Here is a 21437-nt window from a genome sequence, read left to right as displayed (position 1 = left end):
CATTACTTTTGACTTTCCTGAGGGGGGCTCTCACCTGTGTCTTCACACCTACTTCATGAATATTTAATGTATGAGCCACAGGCTTTAAAAAAAAAGTACTGCCATGTCAGGGCTAAAGCACTTTAAAAGAAAAGCCACACACAACTTTGTGTAGCCAACACCTATGTTTACAAAGATCAAATCTCAAAAACCAGCTTCAGAAATATTAACAATATGTTTTTTATCTATTTTTGCCCAGATGCACCCCAGTCAGTCGTGACGGATTCCACCTCAAGTGAAAATCAAGTGGTTAGCCTTGTTAGCATGTCTGTGTGTTATTGTTTATATTGTTGCTGTCCGAAGAAACAAAAAATTTCTCCATTTTGTTCATTTATATTTTACTAACTTATATCAACACAGCAGCTGTCCTTTACATTGTGTGCAGGTTTCATGATGAATGGACCAATAGAAATGCTCAAATATTATCTAGAATTATTCATTCATTATCTGTAACCCTTATCCAGTTCATGGTCCTCGTGGGTCCAGAGCCTACCTGGAATCATTGGGCGCAAGGCAGGAATACACCCTGGAGGGGGCGCCAGTCCTTCACAGGGCAACACTCACACTTTTGAGTCGCCAATCCACCTACTAACGTGTGTTTTTGGACCGTGGAAGGAAACCAGAGCACCCAGAGGAAACCCATGCGGACACAGGGAGAACACACTACACTTCTCACAGACAGTCACCCGGAGGAAACCCACGCAGACACAGGGAGAACACACCACACTCCTCACAGACAGTCACCCGGAGGAAACCCACGCAGACACAGGGAGAACACACCACACTCCTCACAGACAGTCACCCGGAGGAAACCTACGCAGACACAGGGAGAACACACCACACTCCTCACAGACAGTCATCTGGAGCGGGAATCGATCCCACAACCTCCAGGTCCCTGGAGCTGTGTGACCGCGACACCTACCTGCTGCACCACCGTGCAGCCTATCTAGAATTAAATATATAAATATATAAAAATAAACTTTTAACACTGACTTCCATTGAAAGTTCATTCATTCATCCATTATCTGTAACCCTTATCCAGTTCAGTGTCGCGGTGGGTCCAGAGCCTACCCGGAATCATTGGACGCAAGGCGGGAATACACCCTGGAGGGGGCGCCAGTCCTTCACAGGGCAACACACACACTCACATTCACTCACACACTCACACCTACGGACACTTTTGAGTCACCAGTCCACCTACCAACGTGTGTTTTTGGACTGTGGGAGGAAACCCGCGCAGACACAGGGAGAACACTCCATTGAACGTTAAGAAGGTTTTTTCCTTCTCCTATAATTTACAATGTTGGAGATACACATTTTTCATATACATTTAAATGTTTCACAATAAATGTATTTCTTTTGAGTGAAATAAGAAGTCAGCACCACACTGAGCATTTCTTTGAAACTTCTGTTTTAAAAATACAGTACCAAATAGGTAGATTCAGACTGCTGGGGTTTCTTTCCATCGTAAACCTATGGAACAAATCCCCTCATTGAAGCAGTACTTTCAAGCTGCTGGCAAGGGACAGAGAATTGTGTTCATATATCTGTGCAGTGTTTTGATTTACATTAATTATTTAAAGCATTAGGGGATGTTTGTCTTGGAAATAACCTATACATTTTGATTTTGATGAACTGCGATTAATTTTTACAGGCTTAATGCCTAATTGGTTAACAACAGGGCAAATGGTGCAATTCGTGTGTTTTTTCATATGGCAGTATACACTCCTGAGAATAATATTGCAAAGTAATTTCTCCCCAAATACCGTGCAGCCCTACCATATGGTGTGTGTATGTATGTTATGTATTATTCATTTGATTTGAGCAGATTGACCCATGGAGCCTATGGGCTGGACTTGTAGGTGACACACATCCGTTCAGCTGAGGAAAAGAGAGGAACCGTCTCACAGATCAGCGGCTAATGAAGCTGTGGCTGTCGAAATAATCACTTCAAAACAGGTACTTTACGTCTTTAACTGTGTAGATTTGAAACGCAATTTGTTTTAAAAGCATTTACACGGCGGACTAAAGGACTATATAACTAAAAATCGCAGCTGCTACGCATTGGCATAGAGGCTGAACTTCACTCGATTTGCTCGTTCCACCTTAAATGGTGCAGCAGTACATTCTGGCGCATGGGGCTCCGGAATGTATCTGCTGCACTGTTTAAGGTGGAACAGCGAGTTCACAAAAAGAAGCAAATGGGGAGCCAAGTTTAGCTTGTTTTTTTAAAGAAGGAGGGTATAAAATTAGCTTAACTGTCTTAATACCCATGACGGCGAAATGTATCGTCACACATACGTGCTCACAACAACTGAAAAGAGTATTTATTGTAAACTAATATTAATATTTACCGTTAACATTAGCGTTAATGCTGCGTAGCTAGCTTGACTTCATTTAGTGACGACAGATGCTGACGCAAGTAGCTGGTTTATAGTTAAAGTTGACCTTTTTACGCTCGTCAACACCAATATTAAACCATATATGCTGTTAATAATAGAATATATACCGATAGAACTAACATCTCCATGGTACATTTTATGTATTTAGCGTTTTTCTGGCGTTAACTACACATACCTCTGCCAATGTTAGCTAGCCTGGCAAGGCTTGTACTAGCCTCCTTCTGCTACTGTATCAAGAATAATGTTTTACAATAAAGAATTTTAAAATAATTTTAAGAGATGTGTAGCTGAAGTAGATATATTTAATAGAAATACAAAGCATCGTTTATTTAGCAGTGTAGGGGATATCACTTTCAGCAATTGGAGCTCAATAGCATTTAAGATTAGGTGGTTAAATGACTAATTTCCCCCTATTTCTATCCCCATTTTTTACACAGTCCAGTTGAACTCATTCATAGCCAGGAATCAACGATATAATGAGTTGATACCGTTAGTCCAGCATGCCTCATTACTTGACTTGTATTTCTAGGATTTCATGTTGCTGTTTAATAAGGATTAACAGCATAATGATACATTGCCCATTACATTCAAGCATTATCCATTTCAACAGCTGCTGCCTCCATTTTACCTTTCAGGGATAGACAAATAGATCAGAGGCATGTTTTTGCTCTGTGTATTTGTGCACAAGCTCAGTGCTAAACGTTGTGCACAAACAAGAATAACCACACGTTCTTAAACATCCCCTGCAGTGAAAATCCAGTGTTTAACCCTGCTCACATGTGTGGTGTTGTTTATATGCTAGAATATATATCATGTCACAAACCCACAACACAATTGCTGTGTTTTTCAGTGCTGTGTTCCAAAGCCTTAGAAACACAGATTCAGACGAACAGTGCTTTTAAATGTTGCCTATAAGCCTAAGAAACCAACCCTATCCACTTGTGATTCTGGGCCTTTGGAGGATTGTTCGTTCTTGTAAATACCATCTAATTGTGTAATTTTGATGAACAGGGATGAGTTTTTTGTGGTTTATGAAATTTAAGATTATATATGATTGACAGCAGATCCTTTTTTTCTCAAGTCACCAAAATTGGTTCGAAATGCTCATATGTGAGATGATATCTGATATTTTCATGTACACACACTGTATGTCCAAATGTCCCTTTTTTATTATTACGGAATATAACTACTTTAACGTGTGCCCAATGTGGTTCAGTTGCGCGCACACACATCTTGTTGCTGTACTGTCTTTAGAAATGCACGAAATGAAATGGGATGCTCTAGAGCAACTGCACTTTAGCCTATTGTCACTATGCTCAGTAGAAAGCCTGTACTAAAGATAATAAAGGCCTCTAGCACTGAGGTGTGTAGCAGGGAATCTGGTGAGATGGAGCTCCATCCAATAACTTTGGAAAGAGTTGGAGTGGTGTTTGTGATCCAGAACTAAACATTAACAATCAGTACCTGAGCCCAGTTCATTTCTCATTTCTCACACGATGACGTCCTCACAGCAGATAAGCCGGAGGTCCTGCTAGAACAGTTAAAGCTTTTACTGCATCAGTGTTAATTCCAATATGATTAATATTATATATGCTTATTATGCTTAAATCTGTAGCGTTATGAGCAGAAATATTAAGCAATGCAATGGTGCACTGTTACAGGTGCTGCTTCGATCCATTTTGTAGTCTGCAAACATGCTAGTTTTAATCAAAGGCCGTGGATTGCTGGCTACTATCTGTATATTGTATTACAGCATGCTACTTTTAGGTTGTGAAGCATTTATAGGGATTATTCACAGATCCAAATCCAGTTTTCACAGTCTTCCCTTAGTCTGAGATGTAGTCAGTCAGCCAAGACCTGCTTAGTGTCTTTAATTTTCCATTGGTACCAAGAGGCTAAAGCAGTAGATCTGTTTCTTGTTAGCTACGTTAGCCTCACGGTTCCAGTGCCAGACCAAAGAAGCACACTTTAGGCATCAGACACGTCTTGGCTGAAAGACTATGTTCGGGCTGTGGGGAAAAACAAAATGTGCAAATTAGATTTTTCTATGAACTAGGCTTTTTCTTTTAAAGTGCCTCCAGACGAGAGGGGTTCGTTCTGAGCGAGTCAGGCACGATCCCCCTTCTGTGTTGCCATGCTGAAATTAGGTCACCAGCATCCGAATGGGACACAACACCCCCCCTCTTCTATTCTGGGATAGGCTGGGAAATATGCAAAAAAAAAAAACTAAATAAATAAATAAATGTTTCAAAAGCAAAGGATTCCCTTTCTTTTAAAACCAGCCGGTGCTGTCAGTTTCTGAATCGATCAGAAGACAGACCAAAGCTTTTAGCCCCTCGCGTCTTCCGTTTCACTTACATTCCAAGTGAGCAAGTCGATAATGTTGGATTAACGTGCTTCCTGCAAGGATACATAAAACGAGCCACAGCCCTGCTTGCCATAGCTGCCTTGTTTTTAATGTCTGAGGATTAGTACTGAATAAGCAGTCAAATGAAGAAAGACGACTTGCGAAACCACTGGGCTGGAATGTCCCAAAGCTGGAGTTGTGTCGGTTTGAAAAAAAGAATAAAACTCTGTTGACTGTCAGGAAAAAGCATACTGTTTATATAGATTATAAATCTTCAAGCTCCAAACACACCGTAAATGTGCCCACTGGGATACAGCCCTTTAGTTTTAACCTTTCACTGTAGAAATATAAATCAAACAGTATCAGGAGTTTAATAAATATTGGAGTATTTTCAGAATCTGAAATGGGGCAGTCTCAGTAGGACTGTGAATATGTTGCAGAGGTAGCGACTGGATTATACACACCCTACACAACTGGATTGCCTGGGAATATAATCCTTTAAGACAGTTCTAAAATTGGGACATGTTTTGGGAATTTTCAGAAGAGGGACTTGACCTCAATTGTTCCAGTTTCCTTGTTTTGACAACCACAAGTTCTCAGCATCTCTGTTTTATATTAAAAAAATGTTCTTGAATTACTTTTCCGCAATTCAGACATTTGAAAAAGAAAAAAACCCCACATTTTCAAATTATTTTTACCTGATTATCATGTAAATCCCTTTAAGGTTGCAACAACTTGGACAATGACATTATATTTATTGTAAAGAATGTTACTGTGACATCATAATCTGTGACATCATAATGTTATTGTGACATCATAATCTTATTTGAACTTCATATGGTCGTTGTCAGTGCTTAAAGAACACTGAACAAGTCCAATTTAACTAAGGAGTTTTTATTGGCTGTTTTAAATGTGACACAACTAGTACATTATATTTATCAGTGTTTTGATACACTCTTTTTAAAGTTGCTCTAAATGATTTGAACGGTTTTTAAAAGTTTAAATAAATAAATAAATGCTGGAATTGCAGTTTTTGCTGTGGATTGTCTGCTTTGCACCTGGAATCTTGACTAATGCACTAGTATATTGGGATGTAGGATGTGTCCTTTCTGGTGGCTAGGTAGCCCTACAACAACCCAGACTGACATTGCAGTGAAGTTGCCTAGTGCACCTTTAAGTATAATTGTAGTAATATTTTTTGCTTGGTTACTCACCCCTTCCTCATGTATTGTAATATTAATTCCCCTCTCCCCACTGCCACATTTAGCCTAAACACAGATGGTAGCCTGAATATAAACAGGCAGTGCCCTCCTCTTGGCGATTAAATCAATACTGGAAGGCACCCAGGTTTGGAGTGTAGACGTGCTTGCTCGGATTCGCTGTGCAGTCATGTCTACCTTAGGTCCTGTTTACTTTCACTCTTCAGTGATGAGGCCATGAGTTCTAATGAGCTCTCTTATTTCCACTTTGGCAGTTTGTGTGATTGTAGTCAGCAGTGCTTCATAAAGAGTTATTCAGGCTGTGTGCAAAGAGGAAATCAATACAGCCCAATGGCAAAGTGGGGTTTTTATCTGATGGAAACAAGACACTCAAAATTCTTCATGATATTCATGAGATCATGCTAATTATATTAGCAGAGCACATACCAGTTGATGACGGTGTCAAAGAATATCCAGACATGCTTCTAGTTAGTGAATTAAACTAATTTATGACAGATATTTGTGCATTCAGAATGTTTATTAAAACAAACAAACAAAAAAACCTCTGTATATTGAGCCTTTCTCAATGCTGAGCATCAGTTAGAGGGTTGTACTAGTCCTCTTTAAATTCTTAAAGAAATACTGGATGTGTTTGGACCTTTTCCTGTGAATGGAGAATGTGCTAGGCATAGTTTTCTTTGCTTAAAACGCTGACTAGTTTTGGTTTCGTTTCAGATGTTAGTCACATTCTCTTTTGAAGGATGGAGAACATTTTTATATTTTTCATTCTGCTGCTTTTTAGAATGCACATGTCAGCACATCACTTTTGTAAATGGTTTTGGAAAATGGAACTTCATTATTAAGGTCTTCATGATATATTGTAGGGCGGCACGGTGGTGCAGCAGGTAGTGTCGCAGTGACACCCACGCAGACACAGGGAGAACACACCACACTCCTCACAGACAGTCACCCGGAGGTAACCCATGCGGACACTGGGAGAACACAACACACGGTGGTGCAGCAGGTAGTGTCGCAGTGACACAGCTCCAGGAGTTTGTGAGTTCGATTCCCGCTCTGGGTGACTGTCTGTGAGGAGTGTGGTGTGTTCTCCCTGTGTCTGTGTGGGTTTCCTCCGGGTGACTGTCTGTGAGGAGTGTTGTGTGTTCTCCCTGTGTCTGCGTGGGTTTCCTCCGGGTGACAGTCTGTAAGGAGTGTGGTGTGTTCTCCCTGTGTCTGCGTGGGTTTCCTCCGGGTGACTGTCTGTGAGGAGTGTGGTGTGTTCTCTCTGTGTCTGCGTGGGTTTCCTCCGGGTGACTGTCTGTGAGGAGTGTGGTGTGTTCTCCCTGTGTCTGCGTGGGTTTCCTCCGGGTGCTCCGGTTTCCTCCCACAGTCCAAAAACACACGTTGGTAGGTTGATTGGTGACTCAAAAGTGTCCGTAGGTGTAAGTGTGTGAGTGAACATGTGAGTTGCCCTCTGAAGGACTGGTGCCCCCTCCAGGGTGTATTCCTGCCTTGCGCACAGTGATTCCAGGTAGGCTCTGGACCCACCGCGACCCTGAACTGGATAAGGGTTACAGATAATGAATGAATGATATATTGTGAAGCAGCGAGTCAGTGAAAAGTAATTCACAGTTCCAAATTAACTGTCAGAAATAAATAAGTCTTATTATGCCTGTACATAATACAGCTGTACATAATAGCGCGAGAAAGCGCATAGCCTGCTGATGCAACGTACTATACTCAAAATACAATACAGGAGTAAGTGTTTATATACTTTGCTCACAAAAAGACTGTTTATTAACATATCATCAACCACCAGTTCTACATTACTCATATTAATATTAATTTTGGGAAAACATTTTACTTGGAAAACTGTTTGTATTGGACTGTAACTGACATTTCCTGTTTTGCTTGTGTCTTTATTTAGAGCTGATGAGTTTTTCATAGGAGGCCGTCTTCGCCATCTGACCCATGACGAACACTGATCACAGAGGAAATATGAGGGCAGTGCTTGAGTGAGGTATGAACTTTTGCTCTCTGCTGAATCATTTGTGATGTTCAACACCATTGTGTTGTGTCTACAAGTTCCTACTAATGTGGATTTCATAAAGCACTATGAGTTTATGTAACTGAGTTTATGTCATTGCCATATAAAGATTAAGATGATTGTATTAATAAATACAGTAGATTAATACAGCCTGTAGGTATTTGATAACATCAACATCTGCTGTTGAGCCTAATCCTGTCTGAACTTGAATGCTGCAACTGACTTTGGTATTTTTATATGAACTGGTGTATTTGTGCATTCCTCCTAAAATCACTCTGAAAATTGGCTTGTTTTACTTTGAAACATTGCCTTTGATTTGTAATGACGCTGGTATCAAACTTTCAGACCCATTATAACAATGGACTCAATTGTACAGTGTGTGCAAAAGCATTAGAAGAAATACCATTCAGTAGAAATAGTGAGTTGATGTGCCTTTTTGGTTTTAACGCTGCTTTCGGCATTTTCAGATTATGCTTTTGAACAGTTCTATACAGAAACTGGATCAGTCATCGAGGAGGGGTAAATATACACGGGAAGGGACACAGCGGTGTTGATGTAGCTGTACTTGAGCTTTTTCGAGCAAAAGAAACTACATATCTATGTTTACGAAAGAGTAACAAGCTGCTTGTGCATTGGTTTTTGTCCCTGTACCAACACATTTGTTGAATTTGATTTGTTTATGTCTGAAAGTAGCATACCCATAATTTGACTGTGGAGTCAATTACACTCTCAAACACTTTGTCTTCTGTTGTTCTGTTCCCTGCGTCTACCAGGTTCAGTACCTCGTGATTCCACATGAAAAATGATGAAAAAGAAACTCAGGCAGGCATTTATTTATTATTATCATCAGATTCTGTGAAACCGACACTAATAAATACACAATTCCTGATATTTTTACATTGGAAAGTTTTATCATCTTCACACACAGTTATTTTGATGTATATTAGAAAATGATCTTGGTCTATACAGTGTATCGCACAGTATCATGCAGTGTTGTGATGTCAGGGGATGTTTTCTACCTGTATCTAATCATAAGACTAAACTATAATTTCCTCCTCAAATCTTATTAGATCATTTTAGTCTTGTTTTTAGAAGCGGTGTCTGGACAGTTCCTTCAATTAGCTGCTTCTCCTTTTTACTGGCAATCCTAATTATGTCCCTGTAGTAGCTTGAACTCAGAAGCTGCGGTGTATAACTCGGGAGCATTTGATCTGTATAACGCTGTGGCTGGTGTCTTGTTTCTGAGATCTATAATGATTGGGTAAGCATTTGTACAATGGTGGTCGTTACGTAGCATCGCCAACAAGTGCTTACAAAAGCTTGTGGCTGCTTCACCAATTCAGAAGTCTGACGAGCTTGATATTGATGTTACTGTTCATACAGGTAATGGGTGTCTTGGGCTTGGCATAATTTCCTCTCACTTGTGTTCATTAACACAGCCATAACTGAGGTTAGAATAGTTCAGAATGGATAATATACTTTTTTTTTTTCATTATTATGCCACTTTTTACTCTTTAACACTTTAACTCTTTATTCTTCCCTGCCTTAAAGGCTAAGCACCACTTAATGGACCTCCATGAATATTTCACATTATTGTAGTTACTGACAGATATAAGTATGAATTAATATGAAAATAGCAGCTTAATTTGTTTTAAAACTGACAATTTTATTAAACTGACGGAAAAACCCGAGCTCGCTACGGAAATTCTTGAACGCGACCGTGATGTCACTGGTGGACAACAGCTGAACAACGCCGCGGTAAAACACCGTTATGACTGACTGTTATGACAGTATCTAGCTAAATAACCAACATTATTCATGACAATAGCCTAGCAATAAGCTAAACTCAAATGTAGAGGTACCGTTATTCTTGTAAATGTGATCGAAGTCGAACTCGAATTCATCCGACACTATAAACCTCCGTAATGCAGCTACGTAGCCGAGTATAATCTGAGCCACCGAGTTTAGCGAGTCAAGCTAACGTTAACTAACACCAACTAAAACAGGCGAAGTGCGTGTCCTTACCCTGTTTACCTCCATGTTACAGAGGCTCTTGAACACCTTTCGTTGGTGTCCTTACATGCCCATATTGTTGGAAAAGCGCCAGTGAAATGAGCTACAGATAACGGAGTGAGCGGAGGGTCCTTTCCAAAGTGCCCGTTTAAAGTGGACAAATTTAGTCAATTTTCTGGATATTTTGGGATCTTTGGGCCATTTGTTCACAGATGTCCCACTGTACATTGAATGATTGCAGCCAAAAACAACACACCTTTTCGTCATTTTGCATTAAATTAAGTGCAGCTTCTAGTGTTGTTGTCCACCATCTACGTCACAGGCAAGACGCCTATTAGAGTTTCCCAACACCGGTGGTGGTGGGGGGGGACCAACGGTCTTTTAAACCTTATTCCTTGACTTAGTAAGAAATAACATGTTTTCTGACGATCAATAAACACAAGTTAGGAACTCAAACTCCACTGTATTTATTTGTTTGACACTTTCATGTCGCTGGTGCTTAGCCTTTAAGAGCAGCTGAGACCTCTGCAATTAAATGATTATTAATCATTAATCGTAATTACTGTATTCAAATTGTAATTGTATTAATGTTTTCACCTATTAAGATAAAATCAACCACTGGTGTAAGATCTGAAAAAAGTAAAAATCCCCTGGTGTTTCCCTCCATTCTTCCACTGAGAGACAGCTTGGCACTATGGGTCTGAAAGGATATGGAGCTGTGAAAATGCTATTCATAAAATTAAATACAGAAAAAATAGACGATTTGTATTAAAACATCAAAGCTAGTGACAAAGTACGCATTAATCACTAGGGACACATGCATATGAATGTGTGAGAAGCACACAATGAAGACCTTGCGGGGTCATACTGGGTTAGCTTCCGTGTTTATTGTACTGTATTGTATTACCCTGGCATTGACAAACCCAGTGACAGACACAGAGTGGGGACAATGTCAAGGAAGCCATTCACACAGATAAAAGCTGCCTCTCTGTCTGTTCAGAGGCCAGTTTTTGCTGGTGCTCGAGAATCTGTTGTTGCATTCTTGTACTCTCCGAGAACAGGCTTCTCCTACTGAGGTCAAAGGCCCGAGAAAGCATCAAGATAACTTTGGATTGATTTCAAATTCAGATTAGTTCCTTCTGGAAAAAGCGTGAAGATAAACAAGAAGCTGAAAATGAATTTTTCCCTCAACACAATAATAGGCAGGTCCTGAAATGTGATATTCTGTCTGTGCTACTTAAGCTTTGCACTGCCTTATTGAGTGCTCCAGTGTGCAGAACAATGGTCACACATCACTAGTACGGAACATCAGTAATCTCATACTCAGCAGTCTTAATACACACACACACACATATCACGGCGTCTCATTCCTGAGAGAGGCAAGCAGTCTGACTCCAGTGCTAGGTCTCTAATAGGAACAGAGAAAAGGTCACCTTTGTACAGGAGCCACTCTCACGTTACCTGTATTTGTACCAGGCCAAAGGAGTGATTCCACCACCTAACAAAGCTAATGGAGGTGAATTTCTAAGAAAAATAGCATTTTTCAGCCTGATCTCTGTGTACCGGAGCACCCGGAGGAAACCCACGCAGACACAGAGAGAACACACCACAATCCTCACAGACAGTTACCCGGAAGAAACCCACGCAGACACAGAGAGAACACACCACACTCCTCACAGACAGTCACCCGGAGGAAACCCACGCAGACACAGAGAGAACACACCACACTCCTCACAGACAGTCACCCGGAGGAAACCCACGCAGACACAGAGAGAACACACCACACTCCTCACAGACAGTCACCCGGAGGAAACCCACGCGGACACAGAGAGAACACACCACACTCCTCACAGACAGTCACCCGGAGGAAACCCACGCGGACACAGAGAGAACACACCACACTCCTCACAGACAGTCACCCGGAGGAAACCCACGCGGACACAGAGAACACACCACACTCCTCACAGACAGTCACCCGGAGGAAACCCACGCGGACACAGAGAGAACACACCACACTCCTCACAGACAGTCACCCGGAGGAAACCCACGCGGACACAGAGAGAACACACCACACTCCTCACAGACAGTCACCTGGAGGAAACCCACGCGGACACAGAGAGAACACACCACACTCCTCACAGACAGTCACCCGGAGGAAACCCACGCGGACACAGAGAGAACACACCACACTCCTCACAGACAGTCACCCGGAGGAAACCCACGCGGACACAGAGAGAACACACCACACTCCTCACAGACAGTCACCCGGAGGAAACCCACGCGGACACAGAGAGAACACACCACACTCCTCACAGACAGTCACCCGGAGGAAACCCACGCGGACACAGAGAGAACACACCACACTCCTCACAGACAGTCACCCGGAGGAAACCCACGCGGACACAGAGAGAACACACCACACTCCTCACAGACAGTCACCCGGAGGAAACCCACGCGGACACAGAGAGAACACACCACACTCCTCACAGACAGTCACCCGGAGGAAACCCACGCGGACAAAAAGAGAACACACCACACTCCTCACAGACAGTCACCCGGAGGAAACCCACGCGGACACAGAGAGAACACACCACACTCCTCGCAGACAGTCACCCGGAGGAAACCCACGCGGACACAGAGAGAACACACCACACTCCTCGCAGACAGTCACCCGGAGGAAACCCACGCGGACACAGAGAGAACACACCACACTCCTCGCAGACAGTCACCCGGAGGAAACCCACGCGGACACAGAGAGAACACACCACACTCCTCACAGACAGTCACCCGGAGGAAACCCACGCGGACACAGAGAGAACACACCACACTCCTCACAGACAGTCACCCGGAGGAAACCCACGCGGACACAGGGAGAACACACCACACTCCTCACAGACAGTCACCCGGAGCTGTCTGACTGAGACACTACCTGCTGCACCACTGTGCTGCCGAGAAAATCAATTCTTTATAGAAATTATAAACTGAATTTGTACTTGCAAACCAGACAGCTCAACTCAAACTTTGTGAGAGCTAGTGTTTCTCTTACTGTGTGCAGGGAAATATTTGAGAATTGGTTCCCATCTGCTAAATAAAAATAGCAGATTGGATCATTATGCTTTGTACACAACCTGATTTGGTTATTCATGAGCTGAGGTAGGTTTCAATCAAATGTCCACTTATCAGCCGTGTAACAATCTAGCTGTGTTCATTTCCCTCATTTTCATAAGCGCTCCTGAAACAACAAAAAGCAAATGATAACGTTAATGTGTTTGTTTTGTGGTTTGCATTTGCATGACCTCAGATGACCTCTTTAGGTTCGGCCTGATATTTTCTCACACCTCCGTTTGTGTGCGTCTCTCTGCAGGTGTGAGAGACTGCCAGTAATGTGCCATGGGGTACGACGTCACCAGGTTCCAGGGGGAAGTGGATGAGGATCTGCTTTGTCCGATTTGCAGCGGAGTGCTGGAGGAGCCTGTTCAGGTTGGTGGGGCTGTTTGTCTAATCCCTCAGACTGACACCCTCTTTCTGCTAGTGCACCACACATTTGTGAAGGCTGTCCTTGTTGGAATTCCCATTCTGTTAACATTGGTCTGGAATATTCTCTCTGGTTTTCCTGGATTCAGACTGATACATTATTTTACGTTCTTCACATACTAACAGTGCTAGGGCACCCACCAAAAACATGTCCTTCAGTCCTTAGAGAGCCCATACGTTTAGATCTCATTCTGGTAGAGTGTTCTTACAAATGCCAGTCTTGGAATATGTTTTCAGTCAAGTATTGAGTATGGTTCCAGAGCTGTCTTTCTGAGCTTGTGAACAAGAGCAGGGGAGAAAAGTATGTACCTTGAGTTGCGCTGACGACCATCTCCTTAGAAAACACACAGAGCATTTTGTCGCTTTTATTTTCTTGTGAATAACTCTTTACACTAACTCTCGTTCTCTCCCTCTTTCGTTCTCTCTCTCTCTCTCGTTCTCTCCCTCTTCTCTCTCTCTTGTTTTCTCATTCTCTCTTGTTCGTTCTCTCTCTCTCATTCTCTCCCTCTCTCGTTTTCTCATTCTCTCTTGTTCTCTCTCTCTCTCTCGTTCTCTCATTCTCGTTCTCTCTTGTTTTCTCTCTCTCTCGTTCTCTCTCTCGTTCTCTCTCTCTTTCTCTCTCTCTCTCTCTCTCTCTCTCTCTCTCTCTCTCATTCTCTCCCTCTCTCTCTCGTTCTCTCATTCTTCTCTCGCTCTCGTTTTCTCATTCTCTCTTGTTCTCTCTCTCTCTCTCTCTCGTTCTCGTTCTCTCGTTCTCTCATTCTCGTTCTCTCTCTCTCTCTCTCTCTCTCTCTCTCAGGCCCCACATTGTGAGCATGCCTTCTGTAACGCCTGCATCACACAGTGGTTTGCACAGCAGCAGATTTGCCCAGTGGATCGCACTGTGGTGACACTTGCCCACCTCCGCCCTGTGCCCCGCATCATGAGGAATATGCTGTCCAAACTGCAGATCTCGTGCGACAACGCAGGCTTCGGCTGCACGGCCACACTGCGGCTAGACCAGCTGCAGTCGCATCTCAAAGACTGTGAACACAACCCCAAAAGGCCTGTGACCTGCGAGGAGGGCTGCGGGTGAGAGAGGGGGCTACGGGAAAGCTCCGTTCAATAATTCACAGGGGCTGGATAGAAGGATGGATCATACTATATTGGGCTACGTTTACACAGCAGCTAAAAGTGGCCCAAATCTGATCTGTTTCTTCATTCGTGGTACACATGCCGTTAGTGTGAACAGCAAAAATCACATTGAATCTGACTTTTTAAAATCACATTTCGTATGTGGTATTGAAATAGATCCGTATCTGATCTGTGGAAGTGCGACTCAAGATCCGATTGGAATTCTTGTGACTTTTACATAAGTTCAGCTGCTGAGAATGATCTGTGATCTCCGGTCCAAAGCATCGTTACATAAAATACATGCTATTTTTGGAAATCTTGTTGAGGATTCTGCCAGAAAATAAAGCATGGAAAAAAAGTTATGTATGACATTGTTTTATATTATACATTTATTTGGGGCTATTACATTAAAAGAGTTTTGAGTGGCAGAAGATTTTAACAGAATGCCTTCATTTGCTGAAAAATTGCAGCATAACTAAAATATTGAGTTTTTTCTCCAAAATAATTATACGGGGGTCCTCGACTTACGACGTCGATCCGTTCCTACGTCGCGTCGTAAACCGATTTTCGGTGTAAGTCGGAACATACGTACATACTGCACGTAAATAACATACTGTAAGCACTTGTCCTATCCTAACACCTATCCTCCTCGGTCCCGAGCCGCGCAACCGTGTATTCTTCCGCCGCGCAACCGTGTATTCTTCCGCCGCGCACACCAAACACGAAGTTCGCGTTACGACGTTTATGACGCAAAACCACTTAAGTCGAAACAAGGCTTTATACAGTAAATGGGAGATGTGTCGTAACCACGAAACATCGTAACTCTGAACTGACGTAACTCTGGACCTCCTGTATATTTTAATTGTCCCTTAATGTGTTTGGGCAAAGTATGATAAAAAAGGGGTGATATATTCTAAATTTGTTGTAACCAAACGATGAACGGAATGATTTTGGCAGCAAAAATAAATAAATAAATAAATAAATAAAAAATACAGGAACAACAAAAGGTATAATGGTTTTTTTAAACCTAATAGTCAATAGGGTTTTTTTTTTATTGTGGTGTTGCTTAAACGTTTTCATTGTCCAGGCTCGAGATGCCCAAAGACGAGATGCCGAACCACAACTGCATCAAGCACCTGCGCAGTGTGGTTCAGCAGCAGCAGACAAAGATCGCAGACCTGGAGAAGACAGCAGCTGAACACAAGCACCAGCTGGCTGAGCAGGTAAGACCCGTACACTGCGATGTTGATCAAAGTGTTGTTTTTATCATAACTGATTTTCTTCAAAGAGTTTTCCAGTGAATCAGAGGGAGCACATACGTTCCAGCAGTCCTCCATGGCTGTGTCCCTGAACCAGCTTTCATAGAAACAGACGCTAAATAGTGTTATTCAAAAACACTCAACTTTTCTTTTTTTCTTTTTTTAATAAATTGTGCAGAAAAGGGACATCCAGCTCCTCAAAGCGTACATGAGAGCAATCCGCAGTGCAAACCCAAACCTACAGAATCTGGAGGAGAGCATAGAATACAATGAGATCCTGGAGTAAGTGTTGCTTTTCTGCTTTTTTTTCTTTGTAATGTCTGAGCTTTTTCCTCATATCACATGCCTGGGCAATATTAAAATCAATATAACAACCCTTGCCAAATAAAATAGCATCACAATAACAGACCATACAATGTGCTCGATTACTGGGTGAAGCAGTAGTAATTTACTCATCAAAAAACACTGATTAGGATTATATTTCATTACAGGCGATGTGTTATTAGCTTTTCTATCAGTACTCATTCTCATGGGTCAAAACCAAAACATTCAGAACAGTGTTCTCCACCAGAGGGCACTGGATAACTTGCACTTTAAGTGATTAGGAACAGAAACACTGCTAAAACCAGTTGGCAGCTCCTCGTTCGTGTCTCGACTTGGAGCTATTAAAGAGACTATTCTCTGGGACAGGGCTCTTCCTCAGATTATTAATCGATTAATGCTGTGAAAAATCAATGACCAAAGATCCACGCTTCCTGAACGATGCTACTCTTAGTGTTGTACAAACCTGACATAGCTCTTATAGATTAAACTGTTCTCTTCTCTTTTATATGATGCGTAATGCAGCTTGCACAGCACTGAAAATGCATTTATAAAAATATGAACTGAATATATATTGTATTTGTGTTTTGAACAGTTCAAATTAATGGGGGGGTGACAAATGCATTGCAATTTTTATGGGGAATATATAATGGATGTAATGATTATGGGTCAAAGATATATCTAAAATAGTGTTGAATATGGAAAGCAATATCACAGCTTGTTAGTAAGAGGATATACAGAAATCCATGTATTTCTTCCTGCCCAACTGCATGTGTTATAAACCCTAATTAAGATTTAGCCTAATTATAGAAAGCCCGTGATCAGGAACACTCCCAGTAACTGCACACGCTGCATAATAACAAGTAACAGATTGTACGTCAGCCCTTTACACCTTTTATTTTATTTTAGAGGTTTATTTATGCCTCCTGTTTCTTCTTACATTGTTTATTTTTGTGAACAGCACAAAAAAAGAAATCAGTGCTCACAGCTCCGCTGATGCATATTGTCTCCGTGTTTGCTACGGCACTTTAGAAACAGAAATGTCCCAAAGCCTATTTCATGGACGCAAATAGCTTAAGTATTACTCTTTATATTTTTAGCTGCGTCTCCTGCTCATGAGCTTGCACGCTTGACTAACTCTAAACGGGTTTTGAAACTCCTGTTTTTCCAGGTGGGTGAACTCCCTGCAGCCTGCGAGAGTGACCCGCTGGGGCGGAATGATCTCCACGCCAGATGCCGTCCTCCAGGCGGTCATCAAACGTTCGCTCATTGACAGCGGCTGCCCCCTGTCCATCGTCAACGACCTCATCGAAAACGCCCACGAGCGCAACTGGCCGCAGGGGTTGGCCACGCTGGAGACGCGACAGATGAACCGCCGCTACTATGAGAACTACGTGGCCAAACGTATCCCAGGCAAGCAGGCAGTGGTGGTCATGGCCTGCGAGAACCAACATATGGGCGAAGATATGATCCTAGAGCCGGGTTTGGTCATGATCTTTGCTCATGGCGTGGAGGAGATCTTATAGTGCGTACTGTCCGAGGGCTGTCCAATGGGACTCGTGGAGTACTAACTGAACAAAGGGGTTTTACTGTGAGTCAATGTCCCCTCTAAAACATAGAAAATAAAAAAAAAAGGAATGATAGAAATTCCTATTTCAGATCCAATGTCGGCACATGCCTGGCAGTCGTTACCTCATATTTAAAAGAAGTATAACAACACGGGAAGAAGATTTAAAAAACATGAAGGAACAGATTCAACCATGAGCTGAGGAAGAAGACCTCCAGCCGTCCTGTTCTTGTTGCCTTAAAAGGAACGTTTTTGAAAAAAAGAGAAAGGCGAAATATCATAGTGATTTAATGGAGTTTCGTCATTAACACTGACCAAGTGAACTGAAGTGATTGTTTACCCCTTTGCCATTTAATGCTGTCTTACGTGGACGGATGAGAATAATGTCCAGTCCCGATTCTTCTGAAATGTAAATGGTATAATGACGTTCTCTGTAAATATGGAACATAAAGATATATAAACATATATATTATCTATTCTTGGTATTATAGAACAGTTAACGTTTTTTTTGCTCTCTCCATGTTGGTTCGCTGTTTGAGTTGTGCTTTCTGTTCTGAATCTCTAGGATTATCCCTTAAGGCCCCAGTTAGGACCTCCATATCATGGATGGCGGTTCTACATAACTGCTACGTTTCCTGCTCTGTCCACTGGTATACCTAGGCTTTAAGACCCTTACTGACTGAGGACCGAGAAAGTGTTAATGCTTTATAGGACAGAAGGAAACCTTTTGGCGTGTTGTAAAATGCAAAGTCATTGCTGGCAGTTAGGGGAATGTTTGGTGGAAGTAACCAACAGCAGAAAATCTCTGGGAAATTCAATAACTTGATTGTAGAGGTGGAGAGAGGCTGGAATTGTGTTTACTCAGCCATTTTTTTTAAGCAGTTTCTAGTTTAACGACTTTCACAACCACTGAGAGCAGGGAGGACTATACAGACTTCCGCAAATGTTTGTGCACCCTGGTCAAGTTACGTGGAATTTATTTCACGTCTTCTATAGTGTTCACGTTTTTACAAATATTTGATCAACGAATTTCAATAATATTTACGTTTTCAGACCCCTCCCCAAACAAAATATTTCGACCCAAAATGTTTACTTCTTTAAATCAAACATAAACAGAAATTTAAAAAGTGCGTTCGCATTTAAATCTTGAGTTAAACGATTTGTAGATGCAACGTTTATTTGCCCGAACTTCTTCACAAAACCGTGTAACCTTTTGCCATTTACTTCAGTTACTAAAACCTTAATTCTCAGGGCCTTTTTAGGCTCTTTCTGGTTGAGTGGCACATATTGAGCTGAGAGCAGTTCCCAAGCATTTACTGTAATCAAGTGATTCCTGTCCAAACAGATCAGAATAATGGCCCGTTGTGGCTTAATCAGAATTATTCAGTCCCGATTGCGAACAGTTCCTGTGCTACACCTCAACCCTTGCTCCTATTGAAGCGAAATGGAGATGAGCCTGGAAATGCATTGAGGAAATATGATGCTGTTTTTATCACCTCTTAAGATGCCCAGCTTTGTTTGTGCTGTTTGAAGAAAACGGTCACTCCTTTGTCATTCTTTCTGCCACTTGAAATGTTTATCGTTTGTTTTTGTTTTTTTATTTTGTGCAATTGGTTCCTCTGTTCGGGAACAGTGATGGATTTGAGAGTTTATTTTGCGTATTATTTTTGCTGTACATAGTTGATTTTAAAGAGGGTCTGGTGTAACTCTTGTGCTGTCTTTTTATCAAGCAACCAAAGTGTGTTATTGTGATTTTCTGATCATTGTGCTTCTTTGCTCTGCAAAAAATATCAATTTCAATGTACGTTGTCCCCATTTTTAATAATGTTATTATTATAATTCAGCCCTAAATGACCTGAGTTTCATATATGGAAGCTACTTTTCAAATGCTCCCGTGTATAACCCGAGTACTTTACAGAACATGAGAATGTTAATTGCTTAGCAATGTTCAAAAAAAAGTGGATGTGGAGAAATCACAGCTGCTCATCGTTGCAGACTTTGCCTTATAAGCTGTGCACTTCATTCAACACTAAATGTGTATTTGATCCCTTTTTACGTGTAAAGCCCCTCGTGATACTGGCTTACCAGTCGCTCACTCCGTCACATAACATACTCGCACACTTTAAAGGACATCGAGTGAAGCTGCGTGCCCTTGTTTTGCTGCAAGGCTCACGTCATATTGGTCGTCCTGTGTGTGTGGGGTGTGGGGTGTTATTCCACAAAACAGAATTTCTTAGTTGACCAAATAACTTAAGCCCAACATTGAAGAGAATGGACTCCCAGAGTCACCCAGAGGTCTATGTATGTTTCATTATATCGTATTGAATGGGGAAATATTCCCTCCGCCATTTTCTATTGCAGGATTAAAAAAGTGAAAACCAAATAATGAAAGGTACAGACGTGTGGGCTTAAGTTATTTGGCTAATTTGATAAATCTGCAATACCCCTCTGGTCTCGACATCAACTATAACATCAGCCTTCCTGCAGAATTCCCATTTTCTTATTTATTAACGTCATACCTTTTTAAATCCATTGAAAAGGGACACCATGTTAAAGCTCATTGTTTTAGATCATCTCTGAAGGCTCTGCAGTTTGGAGCATGCTATGTTCATCCACTTTAGATGATCCTCAGTCCTGAAATGAAGGTACAAGCATTTGGATATGCCTTTTTTTTGTTTTTGTTTTTTAATTGGTTGACGGGTTCTGTTACAGGAGAATCTACACAGGACCTGTAGGACCACTTTAGACCTGCAGGAGTTATCTTGTGATGTTCATGTCTTGTCTTGTCGGCGGTGAAGTGTTCGATTCGGAAGACTCATTGTTTATCGCCGTCCGGTGTCGTCTTCTTCTTCTGTGGACGTGACACTTTTTTTTTTTCTTTGTTGCTCTCTGTCTTTCTTCTGGCTTTTGTGCTGTGAGATATTGAGGATATTAATAAACAGCAATGTTTATTTCACAACGTGAGACCAGCCGCTCACTGTATTTCTTTTATTGAAATTACATGGATGTAACCATTGCCAAAAACATCTTGTCAGGAGTTGATGGAATTTGTTCGGTTTTTAAGCGTTGCTGACTTATTGGTAATGGCCATGATGGATGCTACAAGGTTCATGTGATGTAATAGTGGTGTGTAGCAGAGCTTGAGTTAACTGTTACCATGCGTTTTAGAAACACCACTTCTCATGACTGGGTTGTGTAGTTTTAAAAGCCTTCGGGGAGGATTATGCACTGTCGCTTTGTGACCTGACTCGGCCTTCTGCTTTCCAGCAGACCTTCCCCTGTTTTACCACAACATGGCACTAAAGTGCCGCTGTAGCTTTTTCCCATCGTCTCCATTCGAACTGTATTTTAAGATTTCCTGATTATACACCTTTCACTGCATTGTACCACATTCAAAGTTAAATATTCCAGACGTGATCATGCAAAGCCTTGTAAGCCACTGGTATGTACACATTAGGCTTTTCTGATTTGCTTTCCGTTCTGTTTTATTCAATTTCTCATCTCGCAGGCTCACTTAGCACACACAAACAAGCATAATCCTCTCTGGTTTGGTATTTGCTTTGGCCAGCCTATACTCAAATGGAGCGAGCCATTTT

At 41.8% G+C, this 21437-nt stretch overlaps 1 protein-coding gene across 1 annotated transcript; it reads left to right on the top strand.

The window, feature by feature from the left end:
• Positions 1-1866: 1866 nt before the first annotated feature.
• rnf41 (ring finger protein 41) lies at positions 1867-20795 on the top strand. Its single transcript, XM_066672459.1, has 7 exons — positions 1867-1998; positions 7915-8007; positions 13412-13527; positions 14381-14652; positions 15782-15917; positions 16132-16235; positions 17446-20795. The coding sequence occupies exons 3-7, from the start codon at positions 13438-13440 to the stop codon at positions 17798-17800; spliced, it is 957 nt and encodes a 318-aa protein (XP_066528556.1). The 5' UTR covers positions 1867-1998; positions 7915-8007; positions 13412-13437; the 3' UTR covers positions 17801-20795.
• Positions 20796-21437: the final 642 nt, after the last annotated feature.

Source organism: Hoplias malabaricus, chromosome 5 (genome assembly GCF_029633855.1).
Source record: "Hoplias malabaricus isolate fHopMal1 chromosome 5, fHopMal1.hap1, whole genome shotgun sequence".
NCBI classification, from domain to species: Eukaryota; Metazoa; Chordata; class Actinopteri; order Characiformes; family Erythrinidae; genus Hoplias; species Hoplias malabaricus.
The sequence above is the reverse complement of the archived record's forward strand: the minus strand, read 5'-3'. Positions and strand labels throughout refer to the sequence as shown.